The following is a 20,968-nucleotide window of genomic DNA, read 5'->3' on the forward strand; positions in this document are numbered from 1 at the left end:
AGCGGCCTGACGGCGGCCGTTAGTGTAACGGCCCGTGCTCTGGCGCGGGAGCTTCTCAGGAGAGGATGCCTGGGGAGCAGTGATTTATGAACTACTGATATGGGCCCACCTTGGCCGACGTAGTCTTCACCACGAGATGAAGGTGGTCATAATGGGTAGTTGGAAAAACTATGTAACTGGTAGGAGAAACAGTAGATGGATTCAGTATTAGGAATTTTTCACGGTTGTTATGCTTGTTGAAATGCTCTTAAGTACGAGCTAGAGGACTAACATCTTCCTGTTTGATACTCAGACCCTGCAACATAAACCCCATCTTGTCACAGTTCTTGGTCCAGCATTTTTCAGCCCATCAGCTTTTTAGACACTGTTAAAATGTTACTTCCTCCTTTCAGTATGTCTTTCAGCAAAAGCATCAAATTTAATTTCATTTCATAATTTAAATGAGTTCAGCTGTACTGTATAGCCAGCCTTCCTGCTTACATTTTATTTTCATACATACCTGTTAGTCAGTGTCTCTTGATCATACTTAAACCCAGCCAGATCTTGACTGAAGCCAAAGGCAATAAATCAAAGGCAGTAGATACTTAAGGTTTTGTTTGTCTTAATGTCTGATTTTATATTCACACTCAAGTGCTCAAGATGCCATGCTGTGTGTCATGAATGCCCATTCTCAGTCGCTTATTGAAGCTTCAGCAGCATGTGCTTGGAGTTTGTCTTTTTCTGACAGAGTTTCTCTTGGGTCTGTTTCCAAGTTGTAAAAGAGAAGCATGAAAATTGTGTACAGTGTCACTGTTGTGTTCTGCATCAGCATAACTGTAAACCAGAAATGCAGGATCTAGCTAATTCCAATCTCTGTTGAAGAAGATGAGGCAAAATTTTAAGTGGCTACAGAAGGTTGTTTTCTCTTATGATTGATACTTTAGCATTCTTTGACATGTTGAGTCCAGAGGGATTTGTCAGTGTGGTTGTGCATGCCTATAAAAATGTGGGGTGTGAGAGGAAATTTTCAGAGTGCTACAGTCTTCTGGCAGCATGAGGTTAAGACAGGTACTGATAACAGCTGGCTATTGAAAGTTAGTGCTGTTTGCCTGAATGTGTTCAGCTCTGTGTCATTTGAATCTTCTTAAAATTTCACTCCATATTGACCGACCAACTCTACTCTTACCACTCAGAAAAAGGGAGAAAGTCAGTCATGTGAAGGCGGTCTTTGCTGTTATTCTTTGACCATTGCATTTGGGAATAGATTATATTCTTGGCATGAGATTTTGCTTCAGTCTTGTGATCAATAAGACTAACCCAGACATGAATGAGATTTTCAGTGAAATAGCACTGTGGTTGTCTTTGATACTGGAGGGGAGACCTTATAACAATCTGCTAGTACCTAAAGGGCCTACAAGAAACACTGAGGGGGGCTTTTTACATGGGTATGTAATGACAGGACAAGGGGGAATGGCTTTAAGATGAATGTGGGTAGTTTTAGATTAGATATAAGGAAGAAATTCTTCCCTGTGAGGGTGCTGAGGCATTGGCACAGGTTGCCCAGAGAAGCTGTGACTGCCTCATCCTTGGCAGTCTTTGAGGCCAGGTTGGACAGGGCTTGGAGCAACCTGGTCTAGTGGAAGGTGTACCTGCCCATGAAATGATGATCTTCAATGTCCCTTCCAACTGAAAGCATTCTATAATTTTAAATATATCACATTGCCATTTTTTTGACTGGTTGACTTGTCTCTGTATAAAATAGAATAATTACTGTTTTATTGTTCTCTTCTCTTTGCAGATACAGATGACCCTTCTGTTAAACTGAACCATGAGTCTTGCATTACACAATCTGCTTGTTTGTTGTCGTCGTCTTGAAAATGAGAAAGCGGTGGAGCGAAGGGTAGCAAGTTTTATTTTGCTGTGTGTGCCTCAATTAGCAATGAAGGGAATCATTAATAATTCTTTTTCTTGAAATACATTTTCAGAAGGAAATTGAAAATTTCAAGCGACTTCTCCATGATTCTGAAACAGTTCTCCAGCTGGACCAGAATTCTGATTCTAAACAAGGAAAGCATCTCAACTGGGATGCTGTATTTAGGTAGTTTCCTTTGTTTTTTTTCCTTTGTGGTGAATGGTTGCAGTTCTCTTACTTGAAACATCATTCTTTTGTTTATTGGGCCTCTTTTAATGCTGATCTTTCTACAGGCTGATTTAGTCTTCTTGTCAGCTTGTAAACGAGAAGTGACTTATGTTAGTCTCTGAAGAAAGTAAATTTAAAATGGCCAAAATACAACACATGCAGAAAACTTCTACTGGGAAACTGAACATTAATTAGGTGGTTGTTTTTTCTTGCAAAAAATAATAGTTGCTTTCTTTTATTGAAAATTATCCTCTGCAACTAATTTTCAATGTATAGTTCATATGTAGATTATATATAGCTCATTAGAATGTTTTGTGTTCCTGAGTTCTTCAGGATACAGTAGAAGGAGCGTGGCTTGTGAATTAAAGAAGCTGGGCCGAGGTTTGTAGAGGCCCTTTTTTATATAATCTGCTTTAGGTGTACTGCGAGATTGGACTGACCGTTTGTGCAGTCTGTTCTTAGAGCAGGTGGGACCAGTGTTAAATTTCATGTTAAAAGCGCCTCTGAAGTGTTAGCTTTCATAGGCTGGTGTCTGGTCAGCTTTCCATTATGTTTTTAATTGCTCAGTATTGGAGTAGTTCTTGTTTCATAGCTGTACCACTAATATCACAAGAGGTATTTGATAAATTTTATATATTTCTTTTGAGATGGCCAGGAATACATTAGAAATGCATAGGAGGAATACTGAAATACAGACTCTAAACTGAATATAAATAGGAGGCAAAAAAATTGACAGTATTTGCTAGTGAGAAAGCCAGTGAAAAGTTTAATCTATTTTTAGATCTAAAATGTAATCATATTAATTTTTAACAATAGTGAAATAGGACTTGGAAGTTTTTCCCCAGTGAAAACAGTGAAGAATACTTCTTACTGTTTTGTTATACAGTGTTGCAGCTTAAATAGAAAGACTTGTCATTGGGTTTTTTTTTTTCCCTAATTATAAATTGTATGTTTAGCATTATGCAAAGTTTAAAGGAAAATTTGGTTTCTATCTAAGGTGCTTCTGGATTATTTTAGAATTTACAGCTTCTTTAATAGATTATATTACAGTTTTAGAATGACAGAAATATTTCAGTTGGTTTTAGTCTTTGATATTTAGAATTGTGAGAAGAACAAGCACTGACACTCTAGGCTAAAACTGTAATAACCTATTTTGCTTTAGTCATAAATGTGTAGATACTTAATCTCTTTTACTTTTGAAGTGTTTTGCAGAAGTATTTCCAGAAAGAAATGAAAAACCTGCAGCAGACAAAACCAAATGCATCTGCTTCAACCCAAACTACTAGACAGAAAAAAATGCAAGAAGTTGGAAGCTTGGTCAAATATTTAATCAGATGTGCTAATAAAAGTCAGTAACATCTGTTCATTTGGAATTACTGTTTTGTTTTGGTGCTTTGTTTTCAACTTTGAGTTTTTACTCTGATGTAAGTTACCAGGGTAGGGTTCATCTTGCTCACTTTCAGGTGTTCACAATTTAAATATCTTGATGTGAATCAGTCCTTTGTGCTTTCTCTGTCCTTGTTGATGTTCACAGTGCCTTTTTCTAATTATTCAATGTGTATATAACTGATGTGTCCTCTCACAAGTAATTTATTTTGTAGAAACTATTTAAGATCATTCCTAAGAGAACTGTTTCTGAATTGTTGAGGGTTTTTTTTAATTATTATTTTTAAATAAACATTTGCAAATAATTTATTTGATACACTAATTTTACACTTTATTTGGTACTCAGATGTATTTGGTACACCTTGGGTTAATTACAGTCTCACATTCTTTCTTCATATAGGAGGACCCAGGCTGAAATGTCAGGAACTTCTGATTTATGTGCTGGAAATTATAAGAGATCCAACAAGTTGTGCTGCATGTGGATCTGATTGTAGTAGTATACTCCTAAAAGATATTCTCTCAGTAAGGAAATATTGGTGTGAGATATCCCAGAAACAGTGGTCAGGTAACATTTTTAAGCCTACAACAAATGTCTTTTCTTATTATAGAAGCATCATTAAGTGCGTTTTGGGTTTTTTTATGCCCTGTTTTATGAGGTGCTACTCAAAAAGTGGACTAAAAAAGTGTCAGCCTTGTAAGCTTACTAAAGCAGCAAAGATTAGGAATTGATTTTTTTTCTTTCTGCATACTGTTTGACTGTTGCTTGCTGAAGCATATGTACTCATGTAGAATCAGGTTCTATATGAGTAAATATATGAACAGATGGTCTCCACTGAGCTTAATATGTGTAAAAAATCCATGGACTGTGTGCGCTGCAAATAACCTCAATAAAACTGTCCTGGTGTGCTCCTCTTCACAAGTTATTAGGTAGTGTCTGGTATAGTTTTGATGAAGTGTTACTATTGATTTTATTATCAGAGTTTTGTTGGCTTATGAAGGTCCTAAAAAGCCTGTTGAGTCAGTGTTCTTATATGCACATATTTCACATTAAAAAAAAAAAACTAGAAACCTTAAGATTTCAATAGATAAAAGCAGATTTAAAAGTTGAGTGATGACAGTGCATGTAACCTGAACTGAGTGGAAATACAGATAGGAATTTTCACTTTTCAGAGGATTGAATTTGACTCCAAGATATTTACCTTATTTATCATGAAAATAATTTTTGAGTATTTTGAATCATTTCATGTGTGCTAAGCTCCCAGCTCATCTGTTTTTATTTGTTGATGGACTAGAACAGTAATTTGGAAAAAAAAAAGGTAATTAGGAGTTTTGCAGTCGTGTTTGCTGCATGTTGAATGTACAATTTTGGAGAAAGTGTAGAAATACTGTATTTGCATGGCGTAGTGCTGTAAAGTCAGTTTAAATTCCCGGAAAGCATTTTATGAGAAAATACTCTGCTTTGTAGTTTGAGAAGCTGCTTAATTACAGAATGGAAATAAACCTGCAAGGACCTCAGAAGAGGGGCCTCGTGATACTGGGAATGAAGGGGGGGGGGGGGGGGCAGAAAAGCCCTGCTGAAGGCTTGCAAAGCAGAGCAAATAAAATGGAACCATTCAGATTGAGAGATGTGGTTTGGTAGTTAGAGAGCCTGAGGGTGAGATCTCAGAAGTTAAAGAATTTGGTACCATTTGACCATGGATATGGAATTTGAAGCCTCAACTGCATAGGAAAGCTGCCCCTGACTAGGAGCCAGTGAGTGGGGTAGAAGACAAAGGGCTGTAAGCTTGCAGGTTGGCACAGGATGTAAAGGCAGGAATTGGTCAGATAGGGATGCTGGAAGCTGGAGTTCAAAGAACTAAAGAGGAAGGGCAGTTGAAGAATTAGGTACTTGGGTAGAACTGATGGTAGGTGGGTAGGGAATGAGACAAGAAACCAGGGATGTTAAAGACATATTGAAGAAGTCATAGAAGGGAAACTAAGACTGAGTGTCACAGGAAGGATACATGCAGATTGCATGAGGAGTTACTGTGTGGCACTTAGGAACAGAGAAGTTAGCTGAATCTGTGTATGGATGGAAGCTGCAAGTGTGATAGAAGAAATGCTGACATTAGATCTTAAGGGGCACAGTTGAATTCATTTACTGAACTGAGGCTGGACTAAAGGCCATAAATCTAGAGGAAGTCAGACTTAAATCCATTAAATGAAACAAGCTGCTTTTATTAAAGGAGAGATGTATGAGTTTTGTAAAGGTTATCATAATCTTTTTAGCAATTCCACCTAGTTTATAATTCTTGGAGTACAATGGAGAAGTCTGTTTTCTACTTACAAAATCAGTGATCTGGTGCAGGAGTTGAGAGCAAGAACATGGATTCCAGTTCTTGGCCAAAGTTAGATAAGCAAGTACTAATTTAATGAAGCGCTCTTATCTGCTGGAAATTCTGAGCTTCTGAATGTTGGTAGTCGTATTTGTAAAAATTATGACAAGCTGTCATATTGGCTGCATCATCAAAGGAGTCTTGTGAGGCCAGGAGAAGCTGAACTCAATCTTGCTAAAATAAACTGGAAGCTGGGTGAATTTCCATGTAATGGAAATATGGGGAGCCTCAGTTTCAACTGTTCTGATCTGTTTACCTCCTTTTACACCAAAGTCTTTGTTAGTGTATGTGTGGCTGTAAATTGTTTCCAAGTATTTTATTGTGTGTTCTGCAGTAAATGGAGCCCACTGTGCTTGCTCTACTTGATGTAGAGTAGAAGTTGAGCATGGAAGTAGTTGTGCAAGTTGATCGTGAGGCGATAGGTACTTTGCTCAGTGTAGCATAAAGCAGACTGTATCCCAGTTCAGAATGAATATAGTTTTACCTTCAGTGTTGACTACATGCTTCATTTCCCACATGCACATTCCCCCTGCCCTGTTAACTTCTGTGAATAATGAAATGCAGCTCAATTCAGAATGATAATTTCTATATATTTAATGAAATATTTTGCTTCAAGCATTTTTTATGTAATTCTCTGTAGTATATATGTATATATATGTTTTTATATTTACAACATATTTACACATCATATATAATTTTTTTCCTTAATATGTTTGCAGAGTTGCTGGTCCTGTATGGCCAATTATACCTCAAACCTTCTGGGAAGATTAATAGAGTCTTGGTGGCTAGGATAATTCACACACTTGCAAGAGGGTACTGCTTCCAAACTGATGGGTTGAGTTCTGATATGCTTATCTTCTTTTCAAAAGCAATGCAGTGTGCAAGGTATGTTGCAACTGCTTCTTTCGTATGCTAATACTTTAAAGAATAACTCATTTTAAGTATTTGGGATAATACTTGCATAATAGCAGGTGATACTTCAGGCGTATTTTGTTCTGTCTTTGAACACCAATTTAATAAATTACAGAAAATGTTAACTTCTGGATTTGGTGGGCAAATAATCTAAATATAGTTACTTGCTAGTATTTATGTTTAAACAATTCCTGTGAAAAGAAACAAGATTATTTTCTGGAAGTTTGAGTGTTAAGTTTATGTTGCAGGCAGGAGAAGAGTACTGCAGGCCTGGATCATATTGTTGGAGCAATGAATATCTTCTGCAATAAGTTTGCTATCAACTGTCGCATACGGATTTGTAAATTAGGGGAAGAAATTTTACCTACAGTCATTTATATATGGACTCAGTATAGACCAAAGGATTCCCTGAAGGAGACATTAATTGAGTTGTTTCGTTTCCAAGTTCATATTCATCATCCAAAGGGTGCAAAAACTCAGGGAAAAGGTACAGCAAAAAGTAATTTTTTTTTTCTTTGAGTTTTTTCTATCACTGTATGTGATTGTTCGAATTGTGCCAACTTTCTGAATTTTGATACTGAGTCTTGGAAACATTAATGGGAGTGATGATTACTTGTCAGTAGTTTTATGCTATAGATTAATATTGAGTGAAAGTGAAAATGGGTTTTAAAAGTGTATGCAGTAAGAGAATATTAATTGTATTAAGTCCTATAAGGGTGGGGTTTAAATTTTTTAAATCCAAAGGTGATTTTAATGAATCAAAGCACACAGTATTTGGGAAGGGAAATAATATTTAGATTGTCACGTGTTCATATCTTACAAGGTCTGTTTAAGCCTAAAAATTACTACTGTGGTCTGACTTACTGTATAAGATTTTTCACAGATCACTCAGTAACTGTGCTTGTCTGTTGTGGCCTGTTTCAGTGACAGCATCTTTTTAAAGGTGGTGTTTTTTTTTTTACTTTGTCTACAAATGGCAAAGAATTTATAATCAGTCCAAATTTTTCCCTTGCATATCATAGTAATCTTGACACTTAGAAAAAGAACTGTTTATTACAAATTTTATTCCTACCCTAATTACTTGTGTACACTGATTAAATTCTCTTTAACCTTTTTCACTTTTTTATTTTATTCATTCTCCATTATAAGGCTTGTTTTGCATGTCTACATTTGTTAAGCATTTTGTGCTTTACTCTGATTTTGGCTGTACTTTGCATTGTTTAGGTAGGTGTGTATTTCGCATCATATAGGTAGGTTTGCATATTGTATCAATACAATGTGGTACAGGTTATCTTTTCATTGATTTTGCATGTACAGGTGCATATGACTCAGAAAAATGGCACCGTATCTTATATAACCTGTATGATCTGCTGGTGAATGAAATAAATCTCATCAGCAGTAGAGGAAAGTATTCTTCAGCCTCACGCAATATTGCTGTAAAGGAAAATTTGATTGAATTAATGGCTGATATTTGTCATCAGGTAACGTTTTTATTTGAATATAAAGTTGACTATTTGCTGTGTTGTATGTTTTACTTTTTTAAAGTAGTAGGCTTTAGCATTTCCTCAGAATCATCTACTGATGTATTAGTACCTTTTGTCTGTGTTCTGTTGTGTTTAGTTATAAATTTTTGTGCAGTTTAGAAGTGTGTGGACTCCTGAATTATACTAGGTTTCACTAGTGTTGTTTATTAGACTATAAACAAAGGTTCTGTTGTAGTAACGAATAATTCTGGTTGCCTCTTTATGCACAGTAAAAGATGGACCAGTTTAGCTTGTCATTTCAGTTTTCCCTCAAGTACTACATTTTTTTATTTGCATACTTCTTAATTTCTCTTTCTAAAAGGTTTTTACAGAGGATACCAAAGTTCTGGAAGTTACCCAATCATACGCTGTTTCACAAAGAGAGGCCAATAATGAAACATTACCAAGCAAGCGCAGGAGGATTGAACTAGGATGGGATATAATTCGAGACAACCTGCAAAGATCCCAGAAGGATTTTGATGTCATACCTTGGTAATACCATCATTACATGAAACAAATATCACTACAGACATCTTTCTACATTTACATATGTTCTGAATGTGCTTTCAGATGTGCATGCAGACATATATCTCAGCACTCGGGTTAGGTTACCACAGCATTTGGAAAGAAATGAATAGTGTTTGTGGCACTCTTGCTCCAAAAATTTTGTATCATTGCTTTCCTAAGAAATAACACATGAGGTTTGGTAAACTGTGTGGTAGTGTACAAGATATTACTGCTTCTGATTTTTTTTTCTCATCTCTTGTGCTATATATTGCTAGATATTAACAGTTTGAGCATTTTGGTCTGGTTCACACAGTTTGTCATAATATCTGGCCTGAAAACTTGAAGGGCAAGGCCTAGCATCTTAGCTTGGACCTTGACAGAGGGTTATTTTATTTGATGAGGGTCTTCTGCTCTTGAGGTATAGCTACATACTGCTGCAGGAGGATCAGAGAGCATGACAGGGAATCAAGCTAAAAGACCACAGCTAGACTTTTCCAGAACTAACCAGTTGTACTCGTAAGCCCAAGAATGTTGACTTTTTAGCTGCAATAGATTACACCAGATGTTTTTTTCCGTTAGTGCTCCTTTCTGTCTTTCTGACTTTTCTTGGAAAACTGCTGTACAAGGCTCCACAACAGTGCGGCTGCTTGTGATCTGAGTCCTGAGCTGGGGTGGCAGGTTTCTGTGTTTGCCTCAATACTGAGAGCAACAAACACACATACAGGCAAAGTGCCTGTTTTGAGTATTTAGCATGCCTTTTGCGTGGAGGTGGCCATCTCCAAGAAATACCACAAGTATTGTAATTTGAGTAGAGTTGCAACCATTGCTATGAGCAGCATCCTTCCAACATACCATGCCCAGCTTAACATTTTGTTTGTTTAATGAATTTTACTTCTTTTATCTGAAGAGATGTTGCTATAATGTTGTTTGTGTAATTTCACCCTTAAGGCCACTCCGTGGGTCAGAATGTATAACAGGCCAGTCCAGAGAAGGAAAAGAAATCTTTTTTTTTTCTTTCCTTGTGGTCAGAAATCAGTGAAGTCAGCTTGTAAGAAATTGTTAGTGATAGTGAGGCAAGGTGAGCAGGCTTTAAAAGTGAAAACAGTACTAATATGGAATCTTTAACCTTTGTTAGTAAACAAATTGGCTCAATACTGGAAAGTATAAATGTAAAACGACAATTGGAGAACACTTTGTTAATTTACTTTTGAAGACACAAATTTACATATGTTTGATATTAATTGCTTCACTTTGTGTTTTCAAGGTTACAGATTACAGCTCAATTAATATCAAAGTATCCCATGAGTCTTCCTAACAGTGAGCTACCTCCCTTACTCAGTGTACTTCACCAGTTACTGCCTCAGCAGCGCCGAGGAGAAAGGACCCCATATGTGCTGAAGTGTCTTAGAGAGATGGCTTTGTGTCAAAACCAGAAGACTGATTTGAAAAGCAGCCACAAGTTGGAGCTCCAGAGAATCTGGGCAAAGATATGGTCTCTTACCATTCGTAGTGTTAGTTTCCAGCAAATTGAAGTGGAGAGCTTTGGGCTACTTGGAGCTATGATTCAAGGAAATCATGTTGTAACAGATAGAGAACTCTGGAAAATATTTTCAGGACCTGCATGTAAGCCTTCAAGGTAAAATGGGAAGCAAGGATAGTATTTTTGTGTCTGATTCACATTGCTGTTATTGTGCAACCAAAATCACTGTATTATTCAAAATGTTATTGTTGTGGCTGTATTTCTGTTCAAGAACTGTATGCATTTGTGTTGCAAGTGTTTGAAGTAGGCATAAATACAGATAATCATAAATACATAAATTTCAGACATAAGTCTGAAAGCAGGCAGAGGCAAGCATCTTCAAATGTAAAATGACTAAAAATATCAAATGAGACTGAAAGAAGAGTTGATTTTGAAGTTAAAAAATATGTTTTCTTTTAATTTTGATTCTGAAATGAGTATCCGGAAACAGCCTAAAATAGACAGGAAATGTTTGTAATAGCCAAAATGTGGCTTTTGAAAACATGGATTTTAAAAAAGGAGCTTTCCAGTATGTGTGCTTAATAACTTGCTTATATACTTGGTGCTCCCTGAGCATGCAGAAGTAATGACTTTGCTTTAGAGTGATGATCAACAAATACCCCATTGTTTCTCACAGATGCCCTGTGTTCTCTTTTTGTTACAGTTCTGCTGTATGTTGCTTATCATTATTGATGACTGCCTATTCGGTGCCAGAAAATTTGGATGTAGGAATGGAGCAGAATAATTCTGAAAGAAATCTGGGTTCTGTGTTAAGGCAAGCAATAATGAAATGGCTACTGTCCAGCTATTTGGAAGAAGAAATGGAAGAATGTGCAGAGTTGCCTCCTGTGCTCTGCAGGTAAAGTCTTTGTGGTCTGTTTTTATATGTAAGTTAATTCTGTGACACAGGAGATTACACAGGAAAAAAGTGGATTTACAGAATTGCATAATATTAGTGCTTTGGTAGAGCTTATAGAGTTCTTAAGCTTATTGTAGAATGTCATTCTGGGACCATAATTTACTTCTCTGTCCATAGCACAGCAGATATTTGAACTACGTTTAAAATCTTAAGTGAAAACTTGAGCTGCTTCGAAGATATGCAGTTAATCTGGTGAATTGTTGGTTGCACTTCAGGAATACCAAGAACTTGTCTGATGGCAAGAAACTATAAAATGATTTTCTTTTTCTACAGTGATTTTCCTCATCTTATATTACAAAAGATTCTCGTGAGCCTTACGATGAAGAACTGTAGAGCTGCCATGATTTTTTTCCAAAATGATGCTAAATGGTATGGTTTTAATCAATCATTATAGACACTTAAGGTTCTTATATTGTCAGTTTAGCAAGCAGAGATAATGAAATGCCTAAGTCCTCAAGCTCTTTTGCACCTTTCTATATAACACCTTTGAGGCCCCATGAAAATAACAGTGCTTTTGTGATTTGTTAAGATGCTTTAAGCATATGTTAAAATAGTCTTTTGCTGACAGTCAAAGCTTCAGGTACTGAACAAAATACCTTATATGGGCTATGTGTATTATTTATCTTCAGCGATTTAGCTAAATATTTGTCTCTTTATCCATAAATACCTTAGGTATATCAACTCATATTTTTTAATAATTTGTAGCTTCATAGAAATATCTGTTCATGCTTTATAACATTACCTTCCATTCTAAAGGAAACGTATATCTAAAGAGTTTTCTTGAAGATTAATGCTGAGTAGAAACTTGGCTAGATGCTTACTGTCTATACATCCTCATGCCACTCCACCAGTATTTGTGGCCCCAGCCCCACGTTACTTGATTCTGTCAGAGCCACTCTTACAAATGCTGTTGCATTATTTCAATGATACATATGTTCAGGCCCTTGGACTATATCCAGTTTCCTCTTAATAAACTAAAATGTGTATAACTTGTTCTGGTGAAATATAAGACTTTCCTACTAGAAGCTAAAAATACTATTTTCAGGGTGGTTTTTGAATTTCTGTGCCAGCTGTGTAAAGTAGATTGAGGTCAGCCATCTTAACACAAAACAGATGCTACTGTATGAACTACAGTAGAACATATGATGTGTGTGCAGGCTTCACTTTTGCTTGCAGTTTCTTCAGACAGAGGTAAAGTTGTATCCATTGCCAAATCAAACTAACCTCAGAAATTAGAAATCAACCAGAGTTCAGAAACACAAAAAGATACAATATTTTATTTTGCTTTTTTTGTTTCTTGTATTTAAATGATAGTTTTAAAGTCTTGTAAGTTGTATACTGACTGCTGAAGTAAGAATTATGTCTTCTCTTCAAGTGTGCAGCACTTGCAACGGAAAGAAGAAAGCAATTTTTCTGATGTTGAAGAGCTGTATCTGGAGACAACATTTGATGAAATGGATATTTTCACTAGGTTTGCAGTAAATGTTGCAGATAAAAACGTGACTGGTTCAAGACTTGCCGTCAACCAGAATCTTAGGGAAACTCTAGAGCAATGTCTTTTAGCAATGTCAGAAAAGCTTTTAAGCTTCCACGCTTCTAAGGTAAGTTGGAAATGACTGTTACATCTTTGTGCTCCAAAACAATGTGCTCCAAAACAATGTGTTTTCAAGTACATAGATTTTAATTCCTTTTGCCACTAAAAATGAACAACAAGCATTTTAAAAACTATATCCAATAATATGAAAGAGAAGTCTGCATTTCTCTATGGATATTTTGGAAATAATGTCGTTTTCAAAATTATGGGAATATACCGAAGCTGTATAAAAGTGGAAATGCATGCAAAGTTGCCACATAAACCACTTACCCTGCTTTTTGTGATGTTGGTTTCAGTTTCTGTGCCCCTGTAATGCTTTAAGCCCTTGCCAGCTTTCAGCTAAGGTAGTCTGAGACACAGAGGTCTCAATTATTTATGTTTTGTAAAAAGACACAGCGTGTGTAAAGGACTAGTTGTAAAAGAAAGCTGCAAGTATGTGTTATATTAACAGTGACTTTAGGCAGCATCTGAAATACTGCATCCAGTTTTAGGCCTCCCAGTACAAGACTTGCATGCAGCAGAGACCACTGGGATGGTAGGGCCTTCAAACAATTCTGTGTCTGATGAAAAAGTTTAATGATAAACCACTGGTATTTATACTGTGTGTTTTAGTCTAAGGTGGTTACAGCAGAACACCTTGTCCGATGTGCCAGTCTGTTGACTGGTGTCCTAGGCTGCTATTGCTACACTGGTATATTTAAAGAAGAGGATGCGGGTAAATCAGAGTTGTTCCAGAAGGCTAAGGTAAGTGGCAATGCATTCAGGAGCCTTTAAAAATGAAATAAACCATTAAATAGAAATAATTAAAAAAATTCTATTCATATTGTCAGTACACCAATGCTTCAGTTTTGCAGGGAAAGTATTCTAAATACTGGTATGTTTCTGAGTCACCCCTTTTTAAATATAAATAAACAAACAATGGATGTGTAGACATGTCCTTAGGTCTTTCATGCAGGAATTTGTTAAGATCTTTTAGTGGTTTAAACTGGTACAAAGAAAGCTATTATTATTATTGCTGATACTACTACTACTGCTGTCAGAAGTTATTTCTTGCCTAAATGTGGAAACCTCAAACTCGCACATCATGGAGAGATGCTATATTTTCCTTTTGTAATGAAAGTATCAATGTTACAGACAGGCCTGTGCCATTTTTTGTCACTTCTGGAGCAGAAAGTGTGAAACAAAAAGCAAAGAATGAAAAAAAAGTCAAAACTCATTGATGCACACTATAAATTTCAAAGCTATATGAATGAGAATCTATGAGTGAGAATCATATCCTTTTGTGTCTGTGTTCACTGTGTATGTACCAATGTATAAAGGAATGTAACTGGTATTTTAACTGTTATATTTTTAGGCTCTCATTCATTATGCTGGAGAAAGCATTTCTCTATCTAAAAACAAACTAAATGAAGATGCCCAGATCAACACACTGAGGACTTTGATAATGCAGTGTACAAAATGCTTATGCAATTGTGTGAAGGTAAAGCTTTTCAAGGAATTTATATTTCTTTCTTAGTTAACGGGATTGTGAAGTGAATATCATATATATGGTACCTGAAAAAAAATCAATTAACCTATCTTGGTTTCTTACAGAATGGTGCTAATAAAAAGCGCTCTGATATATTCCTGCGTTTGTTAGCATCAAAATTTATGAATGACCTTGTAGATACTTGCAAAAATCTGGTAAGTATTTTCCATTGTTTCTGATGTCTGCTTCTAAATTCAGTGCTCTTCTACAAGAGGATTGCTTTTACATTATACTAGTGTGGAGGCAAACCAAATGAAATACATATTACTGAAAAAAATAAACCAAAATACATTGAGTTTTATAGAGAATTTGTAACTGGGAACTTTTCTATTTAGCATTTAAACACAGGCATAGGGGAAAAATGAGAGCAGATGGATAACATTTGATGAAGGTTAGCATGCCAGCTGACATTGAAAACCAGTGTATGTTATTTTTGGATTTTTATTTAATACTGTATTGAAGTAAAAATTTTATACCACAGGAAGAATTTCTATAACATATGACACTTTAATGCACTTCTAAACTTCTAAAAGCTTCTGTTTGGTTTGCATTTTGATGAACTTATGTGCCTTAGAACACTTTGAAGGTGTTTATTTTGTGGGTATTGAATCTAACTGTGACTCCTTTCTCACTGAAAAAAAGTAATAGGGTTGCACATCACTGTATTTTGCATAACTGTTAAAATGTCTCGTTTTGGCATGTTCTGTAATCAGATTTGAGTAGGCAAAATCCTTTTTTTTTCAGATGAGGTGAAGCTGAGAGTCTTACCTTCTGTTAACTTGTCATCTGGTAGGGAAAGTAGTACTTAATTTGCCCTCGAAAATGTCACATGGCTTCTTTTAATTTCTCTGTAATTATGCAGTGAGAAGTTTGAAAGTCTCATGGGAAGAATTGTTTTTCAAATACTGACAATGTCTTGGCACCATCTAAGACACAGAGACTAGTACCTGTCTTAGGAAGCTTCTATCCTTAAGAGAATAGTTCAAATCAAAGAATTCACATATGTGGAAGACTGGTTTATTCCAAAGGCTGAAATTCATCAGTTCAGTGTAGCCCATATTGCCATCAGCCATTGTAGGGCACTGGGAAACAGTAGTGTATTTCCTTGTCTTATGCCAACTTTAGCCAGCTTTAAAAGTATGTGGTGTTCTTGTCAGATGACATTTACTGGAAAACCAAGCATACTGGGAGAAGTGGATCTAGTGGGTAATGATCCTGAGGAGAGTATAATGGAAGGAGATAACCAGGTATCTGATGATCTGTTTGACGAGCCTGCCATGACTGGCATCAGTGATACAAGTGAATCTAGTGAGATGCAAAATGTAGCAGGTAAGTTTTCTTTGTGTCCAAAACTATTTGCAAAAGCTTGTTTTTACAGATTGCTCTTTATTTGCTGAAAGACAGCGAGATAAAGCAACACAGTTTTGTATTAATAGTTGAAACAGGTATTGATTGAGCCAAGTACTTTCTAAACAATAATTCTTTTGTATGTCATTAGTGTTTTAAAGATGTTAATGAGGTGTTCTAGCTCATTTAGAAAGGAGAAGTTTATTTTTTTTTATAAATAGTAGAATGCAAGCAGAGAAGCTGGCTAACTTGTTGAGTGTCAGGCAGAATTGTTGGCAAAGTGGAGACTGAAAAGTGTGTCTGTATGACACCTCTGTCTGTCATTAGACTGAGCTTAATTTTCTCAAAAGTATTCCTATTTAACTTTTCTCCTACTCCTGATAAGTAGTTATTGACAGGGTCGGCTTTCTTGTATCTCTGGACCTGCAGAGGGACAGGAGCATGAATCCTGTTAGGAGCTACAAGTTCTGATCTTTTTGTTTTAAATTCTGAAAATGGTGCGTATTTTAGTTTGTAATAGAGACTATGTCTTCCAATTATTATTGAATGAGAAGGAAATCAGGGTGTTTATTAATGCCACAACTAGCAGCTGATCTGTTTTCCGCATCATGTTGAATTAAGTATCTCTAGAAGTATTTTCTTGAACCATCTAATAAATAATTCTAATACATTAAGATTGCAGTTGCAGAAAGTTACAAGAGCTTTACATGTGACAAAAATGGCATTAGTAACTACTTTGTTTAGGTTATAATTGACATTTCAATGAGGGCATTAGCATAGCATTCATTATAATAGTTTCAATTTTGGGAAAGCTTTGAATCTGTAGTTTAAAGTATATCCTGAGTTACAGTTAAAAGCACAAAAAAGCACAGTTGTAGATAGTCTGCTGAGTTCACTGTAATCTTGATGGAGAAATCAGCCATATATAAAAAATTTAAAAGCCCCTGTTTTAGAGAAGGCATTTGAAAAAGTAGGAAACACACTCAAGAAGCTGTAACAGTATACTGTAACTTCTTAACAGATAAAGGTTGCTAGTATTCTGTCTGTTCTGGAAATATAAATTAGTTTTGTAAAGACCTGAAATGTTACCAGGTTGTTGTTTGTTTTTTTTATGGTCCTTGGGAAAGCATTTCTTACATGAAAATCTTATTTTCAGGTGCTTTGAGCCCATTAGCTGAAGAGCAGTTGACAAAGCAGGATTTACTTCTTCTTGAAATCCTGAGATTCTTATGTATTTGTGTAACTACAGTCCAAATTCAGACAGTGAGTTTTGGAGTCTCTGATATACGGAGGAAGCTGTTAATGCTTACTGATGGCAGTGTCTTTGACAGTGCTAAGCCATTGCACCTGCAAGTGGTGAGTGTGAGCTTTTTCCTACAGGAGACCCATGTCTGTATTTGTACTGGTTTTAAACTTGCGTATTCTTGTCAATTATGTATTCTTGTCTTTGTCTTGTTATATGTCCCCCGAGAAGACATTAAACCAGCTACTTTTAGAGTTTTAAAGTGTGTTGTAAGCCAGAAAATAAAGAGTTGAGAAGTGTAAACATCCTGTCTTTATCATTACTAAATAGTTAGAAATAGTGGTACAATGGGCTTTATGTTTTAGTTTACAAAGGAAATATTTTTGACTACCAAACAAAAAAATTTAATGAGCCATATTACTGTGTGACAGTCTTTGCATGAAAAGATCGACATCAGAGTCTAACACGCAAGAGCTGTTATACAATAGGTGTCCTTACTGCATGATTTCATGTAAGAGTAACAGAAAATGTGTTACAATTCTGTCTACTTATTTTCCATTTTGGTTCTTTTTTTTTTATTCCCCAGTACTTGGTCCTTTTGAAGGAGCTCTCTACTGAAGAACACCTCTTGCCTGAAGACGATATTCATATGCTTCTTCAATCTCTTTCGTAAGGGAGAAACTATTCAGCATGTGTTAGAGCTGTTTTAGTTCAACAGCTAGAGGATTTGGGAGCTGTTTAGTGTTTCAAGATGCTTTTTCTTTCTTTCTGTCACAGTTCCCTGTGTTCTTTGTACCGCCGAGATCAAGAAGTTTGTGAAGTAATTCTGAATAATTTGCTTCCTCTAGCACTACAGTTGGCCAAGTCCAACACAGATGCTGAAAAGACAAGACATGCCCGAGGACAATTTTTGACAGTTGTTGGAGGCTTTTGGTATGTTTTGTCTGTTTAATGCAGAAGTCTGTTAGGCCTAAAAATTTTAACTTTTGCTATCCGTGTGAAGACTGTAGTAATATTGTTTGTCTTGTTGTTGGTATCCTGTGATATTTTTATCCAGCATTTAACTTTCTAGATTTTCTGTGTCATGTTGTATTTTTAGCAAGGAATCATATTGTTCATAAGATAATATTAGAACAGTAAATTGTGCACTGTTGTATGTTGACGAAGACTGCCTATTGAGCACAAAAGACTGAACTGTGAGCAGCAGAAACTTGTCAGACTTCTTCTCAGAACTGTTTTTAGTTTATTTAAATATTTTCATTTATTCAAATCTTACTTATTTTAGGCATTTATCTCAAGGAGGGAAATGCACAGCACCAGTAAGAGTGGCCCTTTTGAAGTGCATGAAAGCCCTGCTTGAGGTAATCCCAGATTTTCTGGCATTCATTAGCATGTCAAGTATATACTCAAGGTGTACCTGAAAACAGTATCTGGAGATCTTTTGTATACATCAGTGTATATTCCATTGTAGATCTTATTTTAAACCACAATGTTAATGTTCTTCAGGCTGATCCTTATTGCAAGTGGGCAATCCTTAATGTGGTAAATGAAGATCTCTCTGTGAGCGATGCTTTTCCACATTTTCTCGCAGATAGCCACCATCAAGTTCGCATTCTTGCTGCAAAGTCAATTACCAGGTAATAATGTAGCTCTTTTTTTCTGATAATAATGCTTAATTTCACTTAACTGAGTGTTACTTCTGCTGCTGTACAGCTGCTCTTTTCAGTACTTCTGGGGTTTTAATCATATGTGTAGAAAGAGATAAACAGTATATATATATAAAGCTATGTATGATAACAAATTTTGCACTAGGTTTATTATGCAAAACTTGAATAAGAAATAGTTAATCCTCTACAAATAGACTATGCATTGTGTAGCATGAAAAGCTTTTCAAAGGATGCTAGGTTTTGAATACTGTATATAGTTGTTCATGCATAAAAAAGGAATATAATTGAACTGGAATAGGAGTAAAGGAGGGAAGTTAAAAAGTATGAAAAACTTTATGCACAGCTATTGGTTTCATAAACTAGAGCTCTTTAACACAAAAAGAGTTGAAATGCAGGAGATATAGTAGAACTACAAAATGAGGAGTGGAACAAAGTGAAGATTGTGAGTCTTTTCCAGTTTCAAGACATGGGGATATCAGTTGAAGGTAACAGGTTCAAGATGCAAAGAAAATATGGTTTACTTCTTCATACAACATTCAGTTATCCTGAGTGTTATCCTACCACCTTCAACTGTCTGAATGTTTTGAGGGATTCAAAAAGCAGCAGATTCATGAAAAGAGAAAATCACTGAAGGATACTTAATACAGTCTGGTTGGGGCACCTGTGGACAAATGTTATACTCAAGGAATTATGCATACAAGGCAAGCATATGGTGATCTTTCTTAGGTATCTGCTAATAGTCATGTAGAAATAAATAGCTAGAGTAACATTTTGTCCAATCCACTGTGATGTTGCCATTTTTTTTACAAAGAGCAAAGTGGGTTGTGCCTCTATCTACAAAAAAAATAATAATTCTTCCAGACACTTTTTACATATTCCCAAAGTAATTAATGATATGAAATGCTGCATTACGATGGACATCTGAAGTTTGGCTTACTGCAGTTGCAGAGATTGGGAGACTTTTATAGCTATTTATAGAACTACATTTTCAGGCTATTGTCTACCATTTTGGCCTAACAGATAGTGTTACTGATAATGTTTGAGGGAGAGGAAGGAAAGACCGCTGTACAAGAAAGTTAAGAAGAAGATGGTGATATTCAGAAAACTGGGAACTTCTTTTTTGACATGGACAATATGCAGTGATTCTGTGGACTAAATGTTATGCTAATAATTATTATTCTTTTCTTAAAGTTTGTTTCAAGATGTGAAGCAGAGAGATTCTTCTGGAATGTCAAAACCTCTTCCCTTGAAGCTCCAGCAAAAAGCTTTTGAGAATGCGTATCTCAGAGTTCAGGAAGGAATGAAAAATCTGGTACCAACATCTAGTCATTAGTTTTACCTAGTTTCTGTTTTGTGAATAAGATGATAATTTTAAAATGATCATGTTTTGTTTTCCAAGAGCATAATTTCTTCTGGACTTACGATATCCTGAGGTGCTGCTGAAAAAAGGTGGTAGTGGGGAAATTCCTTACATATCCAGTTAGTCACTATTCTGCACTTATTAGAAGTTTCTGAACTTTTTTACTGTATGTTCCAGGCTGCTCTTTTGTATCATACTATTTCCTATTGCAGGCTTTTGTGCTGTAGCAGTTGATAATCAAATTAAAATGGAGCCTCAATATTCTAGACAACATATAGTGAATAAGAGGCAATGTAAATTAAAACTGTGTTCACATAATATAAAACCAGATTTATAAGCTCCAGTAAGATCATGTTTCCAGTGGTATTAAGAGCAGTGGTTTTCACAAAACCAAAACTTGCTTAAAAATCTAAACTAGTCAGAAGAAACTTCAAATGAAAGAATGGTTTTCAGTGCAGTGACCAGAAGTGCCATGGGGTATGCTACTGTGTTAATTTTTCTATTAGTGTCTAAACTTTTCATCCTTCCTTGTTACCATGCTAAGTCATCTACATCACCTACATTTTCTGCTTTTTTTTTCTGTCACGCTATCATATGTCTCTCTGCTGTGTTTTGTCTCTGTTCCCTTTGTCTGCTGTCTTATAGTTTGGGCTTGCTACTGAGGCCTCATCTCTCCATCATCTCATTTCATATCTCTGTACTGTTGCCTCCAGTTCTTTGCCGTCTTGTCTCTCCGTTGCCTTGGCTCCCTGTTATGTCACCTTAGCTTGCTGTTTATTAGCTTCTGCCCTTTCATTGCAGTTTCTTGTTACTTTTCAATGTTTATCACTTTGTCAACACTTTGCTTTAACAAGGGAAGGTCTCCATTTGAATTACAAGGCAATTCTTTCCTATATGCATCAGGAGCAGAAAAGAGGCCTGTCTTATGAGTTTCTCCATCATTTCTCTTCCAAGTGCAACATTTTCAGC

The 20,968-nt window shown here is 36.0% G+C and overlaps 1 protein-coding gene across 1 annotated transcript in view; it reads left to right on the top strand.

The window, feature by feature from the left end:
- The window catches only part of ATM (ATM serine/threonine kinase), a 63,183-nt gene that overhangs the window by 522 nt on the left and 41,693 nt on the right, over positions 1-20,968 (top strand). The window contains exons 2-23 of the mRNA XM_034060052.1: positions 1,778-1,879; positions 1,965-2,077; positions 3,322-3,467; positions 3,906-4,070; positions 6,600-6,765; positions 7,041-7,279; positions 8,110-8,273; positions 8,638-8,807; positions 10,087-10,458; positions 11,006-11,200; positions 11,534-11,629; positions 12,636-12,861; positions 13,473-13,598; positions 14,209-14,334; positions 14,448-14,537; positions 15,540-15,711; positions 16,886-17,085; positions 17,559-17,641; positions 17,750-17,905; positions 18,258-18,333; positions 18,479-18,609; positions 19,831-19,951. Coding sequence (XP_033915943.1) covers positions 1,808-1,879; positions 1,965-2,077; positions 3,322-3,467; positions 3,906-4,070; positions 6,600-6,765; positions 7,041-7,279; positions 8,110-8,273; positions 8,638-8,807; positions 10,087-10,458; positions 11,006-11,200; positions 11,534-11,629; positions 12,636-12,861; positions 13,473-13,598; positions 14,209-14,334; positions 14,448-14,537; positions 15,540-15,711; positions 16,886-17,085; positions 17,559-17,641; positions 17,750-17,905; positions 18,258-18,333; positions 18,479-18,609; positions 19,831-19,951 — 3,405 coding nt within the window. The 5' untranslated portion in view covers positions 1,778-1,807. The remainder of the gene's footprint in view (positions 1-1,777; positions 1,880-1,964; positions 2,078-3,321; positions 3,468-3,905; positions 4,071-6,599; positions 6,766-7,040; positions 7,280-8,109; positions 8,274-8,637; positions 8,808-10,086; positions 10,459-11,005; positions 11,201-11,533; positions 11,630-12,635; positions 12,862-13,472; positions 13,599-14,208; positions 14,335-14,447; positions 14,538-15,539; positions 15,712-16,885; positions 17,086-17,558; positions 17,642-17,749; positions 17,906-18,257; positions 18,334-18,478; positions 18,610-19,830; positions 19,952-20,968) is intronic.

The sequence above is a fragment of the Melopsittacus undulatus genome, chromosome 2 (assembly GCF_012275295.1).
Source record: "Melopsittacus undulatus isolate bMelUnd1 chromosome 2, bMelUnd1.mat.Z, whole genome shotgun sequence".
NCBI classification, from domain to species: domain Eukaryota; kingdom Metazoa; phylum Chordata; class Aves; order Psittaciformes; family Psittaculidae; genus Melopsittacus; species Melopsittacus undulatus.